This window comes from Penicillium concentricum, assembly GCF_028827145.1.
Source record: "Penicillium concentricum strain IBT 3081 chromosome Unknown utg000006l_segment0_segment0, whole genome shotgun sequence".
In the NCBI taxonomy this organism is placed as follows: Eukaryota; Fungi; Ascomycota; class Eurotiomycetes; order Eurotiales; family Aspergillaceae; genus Penicillium; species Penicillium concentricum.
In genome coordinates, this window is record NW_026622759.1 from 1,922,293 (window position 1) to 1,936,232 (window position 13,940).

The 13,940-nt window shown below is 47.8% G+C and overlaps 5 protein-coding genes across 5 annotated transcripts; 1 reads left to right on the top strand and 4 right to left on the bottom strand.

Annotated features, from left to right (window-relative positions):
* Positions 1-851: 851 nt before the first annotated feature.
* N7517_010921 (fatty acid desaturase) lies at positions 852-2,589 on the top strand (the record flags this gene model as incomplete). The annotated part of the gene is made up of 2 exons (XM_056728644.1): positions 852-1,054; positions 1,122-2,589. The coding sequence occupies 2 exons, from the start codon at positions 852-854 to the stop codon at positions 2,587-2,589; spliced, it is 1,671 nt and encodes a 556-aa protein (XP_056574459.1).
* Positions 2,590-3,603: 1,014 nt separating this feature from the next.
* N7517_010922 (putative serine/threonine protein kinase (Nrc-2)) lies at positions 3,604-5,608 on the bottom strand (the record flags this gene model as incomplete). Its single annotated transcript, XM_056728645.1, has 3 exons — positions 3,604-4,460; positions 4,525-4,698; positions 4,756-5,608. 3 exons carry the CDS (start codon positions 5,606-5,608, stop codon positions 3,604-3,606), a joined length of 1,884 nt encoding a protein of 627 aa, XP_056574460.1.
* A 1,074-nt stretch (positions 5,609-6,682) lies between these two features.
* On the bottom strand, positions 6,683-7,373 carry N7517_010923 (uncharacterized protein; the record flags this gene model as incomplete). The annotated part of the gene is made up of 3 exons (XM_056728646.1): positions 6,683-6,945; positions 6,992-7,091; positions 7,149-7,373. 3 exons carry the CDS (start codon positions 7,371-7,373, stop codon positions 6,683-6,685), a joined length of 588 nt encoding a protein of 195 aa, XP_056574461.1.
* A 1,011-nt stretch (positions 7,374-8,384) lies between these two features.
* Positions 8,385-10,767, bottom strand: N7517_010924 (uncharacterized protein; the record flags this gene model as incomplete). The annotated part of the gene is made up of 3 exons (XM_056728647.1): positions 8,385-8,880; positions 8,938-9,264; positions 9,320-10,767. 3 exons carry the CDS (start codon positions 10,765-10,767, stop codon positions 8,385-8,387), a joined length of 2,271 nt encoding a protein of 756 aa, XP_056574462.1.
* A 949-nt stretch (positions 10,768-11,716) lies between these two features.
* Positions 11,717-13,456, bottom strand: N7517_010925 (uncharacterized protein; the record flags this gene model as incomplete). Its single annotated transcript, XM_056728648.1, has 1 exon — positions 11,717-13,456. One exon carries the CDS (start codon positions 13,454-13,456, stop codon positions 11,717-11,719), a length of 1,740 nt encoding a protein of 579 aa, XP_056574463.1.
* Between the last annotated feature and the right edge of the window lie 484 nt (positions 13,457-13,940).

Here is a 13,940-nt window from a genome sequence, read left to right on the forward strand (position 1 = left end):
CCCCAAGATATCCCAAAGATATGTTTTCCTAGGGTTTGGGGTGGACACGTGTCAAGGTTTTTCCAAAAATGGTTAGTTTCCTGGAGGCTTTCCATTCTGAGCCAAGGTTGGCCAAGATTGGTTAACCCAATGAGGTTAGTCAATATCTATATCTCGTTTGCGAATACGAATCGCCACTTTTGAATACAATTGTTCGACTTTTTCAGGGGGTAAAACATTTCATATTTTAGGGGAAATGGAGAACGTTCTTTGTGGATTAGTGGAATATTTAGAAACGTGCCATCTTGAGTGGAGTAAACTTTGCGACATGGGATAGGGGGAGGCTAAATTTCTAAGAGATCTAATTCAATTTCCGACAGGGGCACCCAAGGTTTAAGCTTGTTTTAGCTCAACTTATCAAACGGGATATGTAAAAAGTATGGTATAGACCTGATACGCGTATGGGCCATCCATGGATATTTTATCTTCGCCACAGTGCCCACAGCCTTGTCACACTGCTTTATCCCGAGGTCCAATAATACATCAACACACCTAGACCTCTCCACTTCATTCCCCATGGAGTTCTCCCGTGTCCACATCTCGGTTGGACAGACCACTTTACACTGCCCCTTTGTGTCTGTCCCCTGGGTCAAGAGGAACGGGATGTCTTGCGCTACGCCGCTACGCTATGCAAGACTAGGTAACTTAATAGATTAATGGATTCATCATGTGGGCGAGTAAAAAAGCAAAGAGAAAGGTCCCCAAGGAATTGTTTCTTATAATTGTCCTAACGCCATATCCTTCTTTCATGCCAAACCTTTTGACCTAAAAAACTAACGGTCATATCTCATTTCTTTGGTTAACCATACCAAATGAGCAAGATGTCCACCCCAGCTAAGGCTAGGGACAATGTCTTCTCAAGACGTGAGATCGAAGGCATGCTTGCTGAAAACAAGTTGATTGTCATTGTCGACGGCAATGTCCTCAGACTAGATGCCTGGATCAAATATCATCCCGGAGGTGATATGGCTATCAAGCATATGATTGGAAAAGATGCCACAGACGAAGTGAATGCGTGAGTCTGAAATCTCCCCAATTTTGTTTAATTCTATTGGCGCATTATACTAATACCCTTCTCAAAGACTGCATTCACAGGAAGCCCGTGACCGCATGATCAAATTCAAAATTGGCCGAGTCGAAGGCTACTGGACCAACTTCCTTCCTCCTATCCAAGGTGGCAAATTCCGCCCATTGATCGAAAATGAGATAGACGAAGAGGATCTAGAGAGCCCAGAGCTATCAAGTGAGGAGATTTCAGCACCACCATCTCCCATCTTCGAAGCCGAAGATGAAAAATTGGGCCTCAGACGCAGACTATCAGTATCAACAATCTCCTCAGCAGTCAGCGCCGTCCCTCCACCAACAGAAGACAAACCACGAGCCTACGTGATTGATGCTCGCACTCGAGAGGAGATTGAGATGGATTCAGCCGACTACCCTGCTCTCGACGCAGAACACCAAGCCTACGTTGTTAAGAGATATCGCGAGCTGCACGTGCGCATCCGCGAAGCAGGCTTGTTCAACTGCAACTACAGAGCCTACGCTATCGAGATCAGTCGCTACGCCCTCTTCTTCGGACTGTTCGTCTTCTTCCTCAAACATTCCTGGTACTGCCTGTCAGCTTTCTTCCTCGGCTGTTTCTGGCACCAACTTGTCTTCTCCGCCCATGATGCCGGCCACATGGGTATCACGCATAACTATCAGATTGACACCACCATCGGCATGATCATTGCCGACTACCTGGGCGGCCTAAGCCTGGGCTGGTGGAAGCGCAGCCACAACGTGCACCACATCGTAACCAACGCCCCCGAGCACGATCCCGATATCGAACTGATGCCCTTTTTCGCGCTCTCGCACCGCTTCTTCAGCTCGCTCTACAGTACCTACTACGACCGCGTCATGACATACGACGCCGTGGCCCAGGTCACCGTCAAATACCAGCACTATCTGTACTACCCCATCCTCCTCTTCGGCCGCTTCAACCTCTACTTCCTCAGCTGGGAGCACATCATTGTCGGACGCGGACCGAAGCACGGCGCCGGCTGGTGGCACCGTTGGTTCGAGTTCGCTGGCCACATATTCTTCTGGATTTGGTTCGGCTACGGCGTTGTCTGGTGTAGCATTCCGACCTGGTTCAACCGTGTCGTCTTCGTTCTGATTTCGCACATGGTTACTTCACCTCTGCATGTGCAGATTACCCTGTCGCACTACGCTATGTCTACTGCTGATCTCGGCCCGCTGGAATCTTTCCCCCAGAAGATGCTCCGCACTACTATGGATGTCGACTGCCCGCCTTGGTTGGACTTCTTCCATGGTGGTCTCCAGTTCCAGGCGATTCACCATTTGTATCCTCGTATCCCGCGACACAATCTGCGCAAGACGCAGCAGTTTGTTCGGGAGTTCTGTGAGGATGTGAAGATTCCGTATGCGGTCTTTACCTTCTATGATGGTAACAAGGAGGTCATTAGTCGTCTTGCACACGTTTCCAGACAGGCGAGACTCTTGGAGGAGTGTCGCAAGGCTTGTGCGGCGGATCCCCATATGCATTGAAGACGTTCGCTCTTTTGGAGTTGAGCTTTGGAGATACCCATTATGTAGTTTGTATAATTTTGCAAATTGGGATCGCTCGGAATTGTGAAATTATATTGTACCGTTCAAGCGAAACATCCACATTTTATGTACATCCCCTGTTTTTCTGCTTCCAATAATACTGTTCTAAACTCCAACTACACTACTTTATTCTATGGAGACTTCCCTTTCATCTTGTAATCAGCTAGGTTTGACATCACCTTGTCTTTGGGAATGAATACCTTTTGGATAACCGTCTCTGCTTTGTAAACTCTTCTTTCCATGTATTAATGGCTATCTACAAGGTACAAAATGATAGGCGTATTTGTTTTGGATAGGAAAATTAGACGACACAGAAAGACCATCAAATGGATTGAAATAAAACAAATGCAGAAATAACTTTGAGTCTCGTAGTATGGATTAACAGCAGAGATGATCTTGAAAAACGTACATTTGAGGTTGGAAACAGCACGCAGTAATCAGTTGGCTCATACAAATGTCTCGCTGAAGACGTAACCCGAAAAAGTGAATCCATGACGCCGTTCCGCTGCAAAGTAGGATGAAAGAGCAAATGTATAGCACAGTTTTCAGGTAGACGCGCAAAGAAAAGAAAGCTAACAGCTCAGAGAGCTGACACCATGTGGCAATGCCAACGAACGGTTCAGTGTCAATGCTATGTCGTGCCTGAATTGGAGGCGCAACCAAGAGTAATCCAAGACCTTAGGATATGAAGAAAATGCAATATGCAAAGCAAGGGACGAGCAATAAGTCATATCAATGGGACAAAAAGAAAAAAAAAGAGCTTGAATAGATCCACCAAGAAAAAAGTCCCGAAACACTCCATACACCCAGCGAGGATTGCAATGGAAGAATAATAGCATCTAAATACAGTCGTTAATGCATCATGGTCGTCAGCGAGCCGACGCACATCCGTCTGTTTTCCTCGTGTATCGGATAAAAGAAACAAGTGACAAAAAAGGAAGAACCCGGGCTTTACTAATCCCCCTCATGGTGAAGGGTGACACTGTTGAACTCCTCAAAGGGATCGTTGAGTTCGCCATTCGGTGTCGCGAGGCCCGAATCCATTGGGACACCCTTCATCCTGGTAGAATCGGTGCCGCCAATATCTACGCTGGCGCTCTCCTTGACATTGCGGAAGTTCACTGTATCTGTGCCGGCACGACCCTGGTGGGGAATCATAGGCGGCTTCATGTGACGAATGAGCGCCCATTGGGTTTGACGGAAGAAGGGGTGAGTCTTAACATCAGAAGCACCAGCGCGGGCTCCTAGGCGTTTAGTTTCGTCCTTGATCAGCAGTTTGCGGATCAGGGACTTGCACAGATTTGATGTCTGCTGCGCACCCGAGTGCTCTGGGAAGTTCACCTCATCCCGCAGAATGCTGGCAAATGTCGCGTTTCGATTCTTGCCTTTGAATGGAGTAGTGCCATACAGCATTTCGTAAATCAAAATGCCCAGGGTCCACCAATCAACGGCGCTGGTGTGACCGCATCCCTTGATCACCTCAGGTGCAATATACTCCTCCGTCCCAACAAAAGAATTTGTCCGGAAATCGGCAATACATGACTTGGTATCAATCGTCGGCAAGCCCGTGGTGGAGTTGCCACCACTGCGTGCGGGAATCATCGTCGGGGCACCTCCGGGTCCAGATTGCTTCGACAGATCGAAATCAGAAAGCATGATATGACCAGACTGGTGAAGGAGAATATTTTCTGGTTTCAAGTCACGGTAGATGAATCCCATGAGATGGAGATATTCTAACGCAGCAATAACCTCTGCGGCGTAAAAGCGAGCTGCATCCTCGGATATACTCTTGCCGGGGCGGGTTTGCAGAGCTAGATGCACAAGTCAGCAAGAAATTCTAGATATGTCGAATATAGGATCAAAAGGTAAACGCACTCCTGAAAAACTCGCCGCCACTGCAATATTCCATGCAGAGATACAAATAATCCTCCGACTGGAAAGAGTGATACAAGGTAACAATGAACGGGTGGTTGCTCGTAGCCAGAATCTCTTGTTCAGCCAAAGCTCGTTTAATCTTGTTCCGTTTGATCATCTCCTTCTTGCTCAAAACTAGCCGCAAGTCAGTATATGGCATCGGAAAGTCGCCGGTATAGAAGAAAAACGTACCTTTCATGGCATACAGACGGCTCGATTTCTTCTCGCGCACCAGATAAACTTTGCCAACATCACCTTTGCCAATCATCTTTATCTTGTCAAAGCTAGCGGGTCCGACCTCCACATTTCGAACTTTAATGGAGTTTGAACTATAAGTGCGACGGAAAGCAGCGTTACTGCCGAAATCTGAGCTGACTGAAGAAGGTACCGCCAGATTGTACTCCTCGCTGCTTGGATCTGCGAGGCCCATTGATCCGCCCGATTGTTCCACTAGGGGCTCCTTGCCTAGTTCCGCTGTTTGAGGACGGCCGCCCTGACCACTTGTAAATAGGCCTTGGGCATTCGGGGCAGAAGCCACACGTCGTAACTTGCGCGCTAATTCTTCTTTATTTGTAGTGTTCGCTTGTTCTACTGCCGAGACTCCCGTGACTTGCAGCTCAGGGGTGTCAGGAGGAGAGGAGGGCACTGACCCATCATTGCGGTGTCGCAATGCTGGCTGGCCCTGGTGAGCAAAGTATGGGTTGGCTGTTGCGGTAGGCGACATCGAATCGTCAAGTGGGTTGCCTTCACTAGCAACGGTTGTTGATCGATTGCGGCCTATGCCTGGCAGGAATCGAGACTGCCGGAAAGCAGACTTCTCATTCTTGACCGACCCATGGCTATCCCGTTCCCGTTCGGTACTTCCAGAGGCGCTGGGAGGGGAATGGCTGCTTGAACTGTTGATACGGAAAAAATTCTTGATTCTCGTAGGCAAGTGGCCAGACTCGTTGGAGTGTTTTCGTGAAGGAAGGGAGAGAGCGGGGAAATTCCCGCGCTTCTCATTATTTGTCACTGCGGACGGACTGGAGGCGAAGAGCTGCGTCATATTGGGTGGGTCGATATCAAAATCGAGACCAAGATGAAATTTCACTCAGGACCTGTCGAAAAGATGATCCAAAGGATGTAAAAGCAAGGCGTGAGGGCGAAAGGGCGGTAATCTTCCAAATGCCAAGTACCGGCTGGGGATATAATCGCGGGGGGCAATTGTTAGTAAGAAGCGGTACGACGGGGGATGTCCACCCAAAGAACTGGAATGACAAAAGCCACGAAAACTAGGCTCATGGATAAGGCGACATGTCAGAGTAAGTAAAGAATGAAGATCGAGAATTGAGAAACCAGTGGGAAAAGAGGAGGCAAGGAGGAATTGGAGTGGAGAAGGACGCGGAGGCCAAGGCTTAGTCATCTAAAATCTGGGCAGCGCTGGGGCAGTGCTACGTCAGTGTTAAGACTTGAGAAAAAAAGTCATAGTGCTTATAAATATTATAAATATCATATAGAGTCATCCTATGAGTCTATATCTATTATAGTCGATAGATTCTAAATATAGAGAAATTAGGAAATTAGGAAATTAGGAACTGTCTAAGACAACGGGGGAATTGTGCCATCGGGGCATAACTCTCCCATTGGACACTGCCTAAACACCATCACTTTCTCGAAGCCTAGATACATTTGGTTTAACATGGCGGCTTTTTTTACTACTTTTTGTATAAATTGTATGACTTGTATAAATTGTATGACTTGTATAAATTGTATGACCTGTATAAATTGTATGACTTGTATAAATTGTATAACTTGTATAACTTGTATAACTTGTTGTCTGGTTTCTGTACGTTTGTTTTCATGGCTTTTTCAAAAGGGACATTGAACTAGTTTAATACTACAGAATTACCATGAAGTATACAATTGTAAAGGATCAATTTAATGGAGCATACAATTGTAAATTATTAACTAAATGCACATGTCGTATGCAAGTTGGTATACTTTATTTACTCCTAAACTTGCCCGAGTGCTACCGCAAAACTCTCTCATTGGATAATATGTGTATCCATTGCCAGGCAGTAGTTTCCAAGATCATCCGCCTCCCACTTTCCACCTGGACACTTCGTCGCCCGTACAAGATCTAATGGTAGGACCCCAAATCAATCTCGACAGGAGCGTATGGATTGGCGACAGCTTCAAGTCCCGCGGTGGGCTGACAGCACTGCTTCCACTCTCCGCTGCGATCCGTGAGACAGTTGTCCTTGAAGTCCAGATCACCCCAGACGCTAGGCCATGCTGCCGTGAGCTGGCAATCAGGAACCGATGTTGCATCAGTGCTACCAATGAACCCGGCATAAATGCTAACGGTGCTAACACCTTGTTGTTGATCGGCGACATCTAGACCTGTTAACTCATCCTTCCCCCGATAATGGACAATGGTACTACTTACGGTAGGCGTCATTTAAATCCCCGTTATCGTATTTTGGCATCATGCCCAGGGGCTCGCAGCGGTTGGAACCATTGATCACGATACAGTCGCCTTTGACATGCTATTATCTGCATTAGTCGTGGGCAGGAGGGATAGAACGCCCTTTAGGAAAACTTACAATCAAGGTACCCTTGCTAGTGTTTTCAGTCGGACAAGTTTTCTCAGTGGGCCAAGGGCTGAGATTCACCCATTCACTCGCGGAGGTGCTACCATCCAAGGCCTCGCATGCATCTCCAACAACCGGTTCATCGCGAGCGTGGACTAGCTTGTTCCCGCCATTTGCGATAGCAAGACCGCTCACCGAGGCGGCAAGATGAGCCAAAACGACAAGTTCAAGATGCATGTTGAAGTGAAGCTCGGATAGAAGGACGAATGTTGGTAAAACAGGAGAGATGAACGATACTGAGTTAGCATGCTGAGGATGTCCTTTATATATGATTGCTTATCTTGATATTGATATCACCAAGACGGAAGGTTGATCCCTCTGACCAGAACGGGTGAATGGTAAACGAGCGGTTCTACCTGCACGAGCCAGGCGCCCAACACCACCATACCTTTACAGAGATCGTTCACCAGAGGGCGTGTACAGATTCTTAATACAATAAGGGCTGCGGGATCTTCTTGGGCATTTTAGATTACTTTATCTCGTATATAATCTCATCTCAGGGGTTGAAAGGGAAGGACTATGGCCAACCATCCTCGGCTAGTTAGATCAACTGTTACCTGAGAATACCTGGAAAGGCCTGGAATTTCAACAGTCTCTTCCCGATTGCGACCAAAAAACTCTGTGATAAAATTCAATGGCAGTGAGGAAGGCAGGCATAAACAGGTGTCAAGGTAGGGGCGATAGTGAGTACCCGTGAACATGTAGTTATCTAATTACCTAATTAGGAAAGTGGCTGAAATCCTGGGGGATGTACGGAGTAGCATTATCCTATTTAAAATGGGCAGAGTCCTGACAGCATAGTCAGCCCTTTAGGCGGCCTTGTGGTGTCTGTTTGGTAACCTTCTCAGATAGTCCTTTTGAATGTCATTTTTCAAGATATCTTCTTTCCCCTGATTTCTAGGTAGACGTGGGTGGCGACATCCCGAGTATAAATAAATGTCTACAAAGTACAGGTCCACGTGATAATAATACTTCATTGAAGAATAATCTCAATACATAATAATATCGTACAGATTCGTGTTTCCTCAATATCGTCTCCTCCTTCGGATTGAACTTCATCCATTGAATTCCATCCTTTTTTTGTGCTTTTCTCTGCCTTTTCTGCTTTCATCATCTGAAACTTCGGGAACTTCGGGAACACTGGGGTGGGCTCCACTCCCTAGTACGCAACGCCATGGTTGCATAGTATCAACGGTAACCATGAGCGTTGATTCTGCTGGTATTCACAATGGGGGGTGCGGTATGTCTGAGAGTGGCATCAATCAACCGCGGATACACAGGCAAGTAATTGATGTTTTGCTGACTGTCTGGCGCATCGAAACCGAGAACTGTTGTTGCAGGCACTTCGTCCCTCAAATCTTCAATCAATCTCGATGAACTTGTGAGCGAGCGACGGGCATTTCGGACATTTTCACGTGCATCATGTCTTCGGCGGGCATTCAGACTCGATGAAATCATACGAGACCCAACGCTACTGAGACCACCCACAGGGACATTGTACCTCCGGCGGACACTGGACCTCGAGATTACCCTGCTCGGGCTATTTCGGGACAATGGGTTGTTCAGGTCAAATGGGCTGTATCTGCCGTATGGGCTATTCCGAGACAATAGGGGTGTATCCGACATGTCATCTGGGTAATCCCCTCCGAAGCCGTTCATTGTCAGGGTGATGCTTCCACTGCGGCTAATATGCGTCAAAGCCGGTCCATCACATACGCAAGTTAATTTAGATGGGACTTACCTGTCGCTCATGCCGCTCTCTAACTGTTCGGCGAGAGACCGTCCTCTCCGTTCACCGGATCCTTCCGCTTCCCAATCACCGTGCACATCTACCACAAACATATCGAAGGAGTTCTCCAATACGTCAGTACTTCTGCGCTGTTGATCAAATGAAAGTCCTGAGAGCATCTCTTCAGTCAATCCAGGCGCGGGGCTAGAATCTCTTGTCATCAGTTGCTCGTCGTCTGAACCAGCCGAAACTGATGCGCCGCGAGGCTTATTCTGAAGAAACCGAAGCCCATTCTGAGGAGCCTCGTCTTCAGTTGGACGGCTCACTTCATCTGCATTACTGCGGCTCTATGAGTTAGTATTCTTCAAGTGCTAGTCGGGGGCCAAGAACTTACGGGCTAAACATGAGGCTTGGTGTTGGACTCCCATTATCTGCAGCGGTGCTAGCCAATTCGATGGCATGCTCCTCGTGGTTGACTTCAGTAATGGACCGCAATGGTGATCGATAATTGAAGGCGTTGTTTCGGCCGAAGTTCCGAGGCACAGTTCCGCTGATACGATTTCCGTTTCTTGGACGACGTTCTGTCCATGTCTCATAAGGGATCGATGATATGATTCCATCGGTTTCCCCCTCAGAACTCATTTCGGGAGAAAAGTGAATGCCCATTCGGCTATCAGCGTCAAACGGCGGGTCATTGCTTCCCGTAGGCACATTGCCGCTCGCGTTCACATCACGAACCCACAAGTCCGACCTTCTATCAACCTGGATTTCATTGCAGAGTGAGGTTCTTTTGCTTTTGTTGTCATTTTCCTGATCACGAATGAGCAAGTCTGAGTTTCCATCGACCTGCATATTATCAAAGTCGGAATTGTTCCCGTTTGTGCGCCCTGTTCCATTGCTGCAGCTGCTGTTTGTTGCTGCCAATGATTGCCTCTGGAATACGATGGGGTGGCCAGTGTCCGGGTCAATAATATCGATTCCACGATTGGTGTTAACACGCACAACCTCATTGGTACCATCGGTTGACAGATTATCATGGGAACCATCTGCGATCATTGTTTCGAGTTGCGCTTGAATGTAGGTGGGGTTATGATGCTCTGGATCAATGACAATGCCTTCTGGGTCACTTGCATTGTCCATTTCAATTGCCTCTGCATATTCCAGGAGCATATCATGTTCATCAAGTGCTCTGAGCACTCTTGCCCGTTCGTTGATGTTATAAACACGCAAATTATAACGAGCATCGCTGGGTGAAATGTGTGGATCCAATGCGATAGCTTCGTTAACTTCCCGGAGATATCCTTCATGGCACCCGAGTTTGTGTCTGAGTTGTGCCATTGCCAATGCCATGGTATCAGGGCCGCACATCCACGCCACTCTTACATATCGAAGGTAATCATCGCAAACAGGGAACATATCAAACTGGGGCATGCATGTGAGCATCTGCGCAATTGCAGTATCATCTGCGTTGATCTGGTTCTCGATTAAAGCCCATCGTGCCTGGAACTCCTCAGCCTGAAGAGTGGGCTCAGGGTGCTGCACTCCTTGAACGAACTCTGGATCGTCTTCGTCTGGGGGTGCGTGTTCAATATCTTCAATATGTGAACTTGTACCCATTGTTTGGGAAACAGTCAAGCCTCGTGAATGGACGGGAGCTGTGAACTGGGGCGTGCTTGCCAGCAAAGGTGACGGCAATATCTCATGCAAGTTATGATCGGAATCTGTGGATGAACGGATGATTGCCAAGTTCTCTTGTGCTGCCCTGTTGTGGCCACCAGTCACAAGTTGACCATCAACAAAACCATGTGCAACAATGGATTCGTCGTCATTCGTTACAGCCATCGGCGCGGTTGATGAGCTATCAAGACGAGGTGGTCTTGGCGGCTCCATTGGAACAATTCTTCCCCCAGCCGTGACTCGCTGGTGTTTCGGGGAAGTGTGCTTTTTGAGAAATTGAGCAAACCCTGCGTCACTCGTGGAGAACACGGGCTCAGAGGGTTTCTTGCTGGTACGATTCGGGCGATTCTTGGAAGTTTTCGATGCTGGGTTTTTGTTCGGTCGCGATGACCTGGCTGGCTCTCTGATCGGCCGATTTCTTGGATTTTCTGAAAGAATAGGCTTCTTGTTTCGACCAGCACGCGCTATTCTGCCTATATTGATGGTCAGCAAGGCTCTTCTCATTGGGCTGTGCAGAGACAATGAATCCTGAGACCCATGGCAGCTCTGATCGATCTACTGGAGCCCAGTTCACACCAGCAACACATTACGATCTTCGTCCCTTTGGGAAGGATTATGGAAGATCAAAAGCATCATCAAAGGGAAACTCACAGTGTTTTGCTTGACTGGTCCACTTGCAGTGTACACCTGTGTCCTGGCACAACGCTAACAGTGTTGGTAAGTTATACCTCATTTTGTTCATGGGAATGGAATATTTACCTGTCGAGAACAATGGAAACGATGAAACTCGATGAAAAAGAAGGTTTCGGATGATTCGGGTGGAAGGTACAGGGTCAATGGAGAAGGAACGAGGGCTCGAAGCTATTCAGAGATTATGGATGGTCACGAGATATAGTCGACACTGGACGCGTCTGTTGCAGTTCAGCACGCGTCTATGTTGACCATAATAGCTCTAAACAGGAAGGATGCTCGAGAGAAAAGAGTCAGAAGATATCAAGTTCGGAAAAAAGAAACAAGGTCATTCAAAAATACGGCGACGAATCAATACGATCTATACGCCTGGCAGGTGGTCAACGACGACATAATTCAATTCTCGGCGACGAGATAATACGTTTTATACACTCTCCCTGATTTCCACAGCTTGCTCACCACTGTGTACACGCCAATCTTCTTCGTTATCCTCAAAAGGCGACCTCACTTCCATGCCATCGGGCTTGTTATTCTCATTATCTTTCTTGCCCTGTCCCATCTCCCAGCTTCCAGTGCGTTCTTGGCCCTGTACAGCAACTCCAACTTCTGCGGCAACACCACTGGATGGCTGAGTATCGTCGGTCTTAGAGTTTCCCCAGATGGGTTCACCAAACGACACATCGGTATCACTGGCAAGTTTACCAGACCCTTTGAAACCCCCAAGACTTCCTTTACTGGCTTTGCCCTTGCGCGCTCCACACATAAGGAACGCAACAATTGCTGTGAATCCAACAACAGCGAGCGTTGTAACAGCACCAATGACTCCGGCGACAGCGGGGGCCATCTCTTTGTTCTTCTTCCATGGCTGTGATCCACTCTGGTCTAATACTCCATTGCAGAACACAGTTTCAGCGTTACAGCGGAGGCACCATTCTTGTGTTGAGGCCACGGCAAATGTCTCCAATTCGGAGCGAAACTCAGTGTATGGGATTGAGGCTTGGCTGGGACTGTGCCCAAAGAGGGAATACAGTTGGAAGTCGGTAGCGTTGTCGGTCCCATTGTGAAGCAAGAATCTCACATACAAGTTGTCGATACCAGGGTATGATGGATACAAGTTGCTTCGGTTCTCGAAGCTGTACAGCTCGAAAACAAACGAGCCACCTCGTACCAGGCGGGAGGAGAAGTTGGGCTGATGCTGGCTTGCGAGTCCCATCACAGACGATAGGGCAACAGCTGGCTCATCACCACCGAACAACAGGGTCATCTTCTGGCGGGTGCCGCTTTCATGAATATTCAGGTCAAAGGCTTCTAAAATGCTTGATGCCAATGTCTGACCCGCAATCGGACTGGCTAGTCCGATCACAGAGCCACTGGAGGATGATTGTTCACTGTTTGTGCTCCATAGGTACTGGTCCGCCAACGAGTGGGCACGAAGGATGTCGGCGTGATTCAGACTTTCGAACAAACTGTCATTGTGCACAGCTTCATAATCCAAATATTCCGAGATTGGAACGGCATTCGTGTAAGTTGCGAATGATTCATCGTAGACTTCAGACAATGCCAATTTCCACAGTTTCCTGTAAAAGGCTTCTGTATCTCGCGTGATATCCTGGACTTCGTCGCTGAAACGGTATTCACCTTCGGCGGCATGATACATGTCACACTTCGCGTGCCCTTCAACCAAAACAGACTGAGGGTCTGCCTCACCAACCGTGACAATCCGAGGATATTGATATCCGTTCAATGGCGCCTGCGCAAATGATCCATTCGCAATCTGGCTACCCGGTATGTTCATTGAGCCGAGTGGTGGGTATAGGCCTTGCATGAATGCTTGGGCTGATCCAACAATGTTCTGACCCGTTGTCGAGAGCACATCCACGTCATTTGAGTCCAAAATGATTGGGGAGATATTCTGGATTCCAGTCTCAGAGCCTGCAGGTGCTGATACATAACGGTACCGGAAATCCGATGCTGCCGCGGCGAGTTCGTTGGCTCCGTAGTCGGTCAAGGTCCGAGAGCTGGTGAGCGCACCGGGCTTGCTGTCTCCATAGACGGTAAATGCAAAGACCCCCCACACTTTCTCGGTGGAGTCGGAACCTTGAGCTGAAACCATTGCCGGGCCCTGCAGGGCCAGGAGAGCGATAGGTAGGCCGTACATCAACATCTTCCAAGCATCGAAGAACAGCAAACCTTGACTGGATTGATTGACTTGTTCTACAAACTACGGGGGTAACCTCTGTAATAAAGAAACTTAGGCCTCCATGGTCCAGACCTAAATGGTAATGTTAGGGCTACCCAGATATCAAGGATCCAGACGATGAGATATCCGCTTTCGGGTACGGGTACTACCTAGGTACCTACTAGAAGTCAACATACTGGCTTTCTATTCGTGGAAGTCAAAACTGAAGGCACTGTAACTTTCGGGTGCCTCGGATGGTGGGGATAAGTCGAATCTTGACGACATTAAGCATACATTTCGAAGTTTTTAACAGAAAGGAAACATATAAGTGATCAAAGGATGTTTGAGACTCCCTGGGAGATAAAACTACCTAGTGGATGTCGGCAAGACTCAATCTCGCAAGTCAGACCTTGGAATATGTAGGATATATATATTACTTAACAGGATAACTTCCTTCGATTTATAGTTT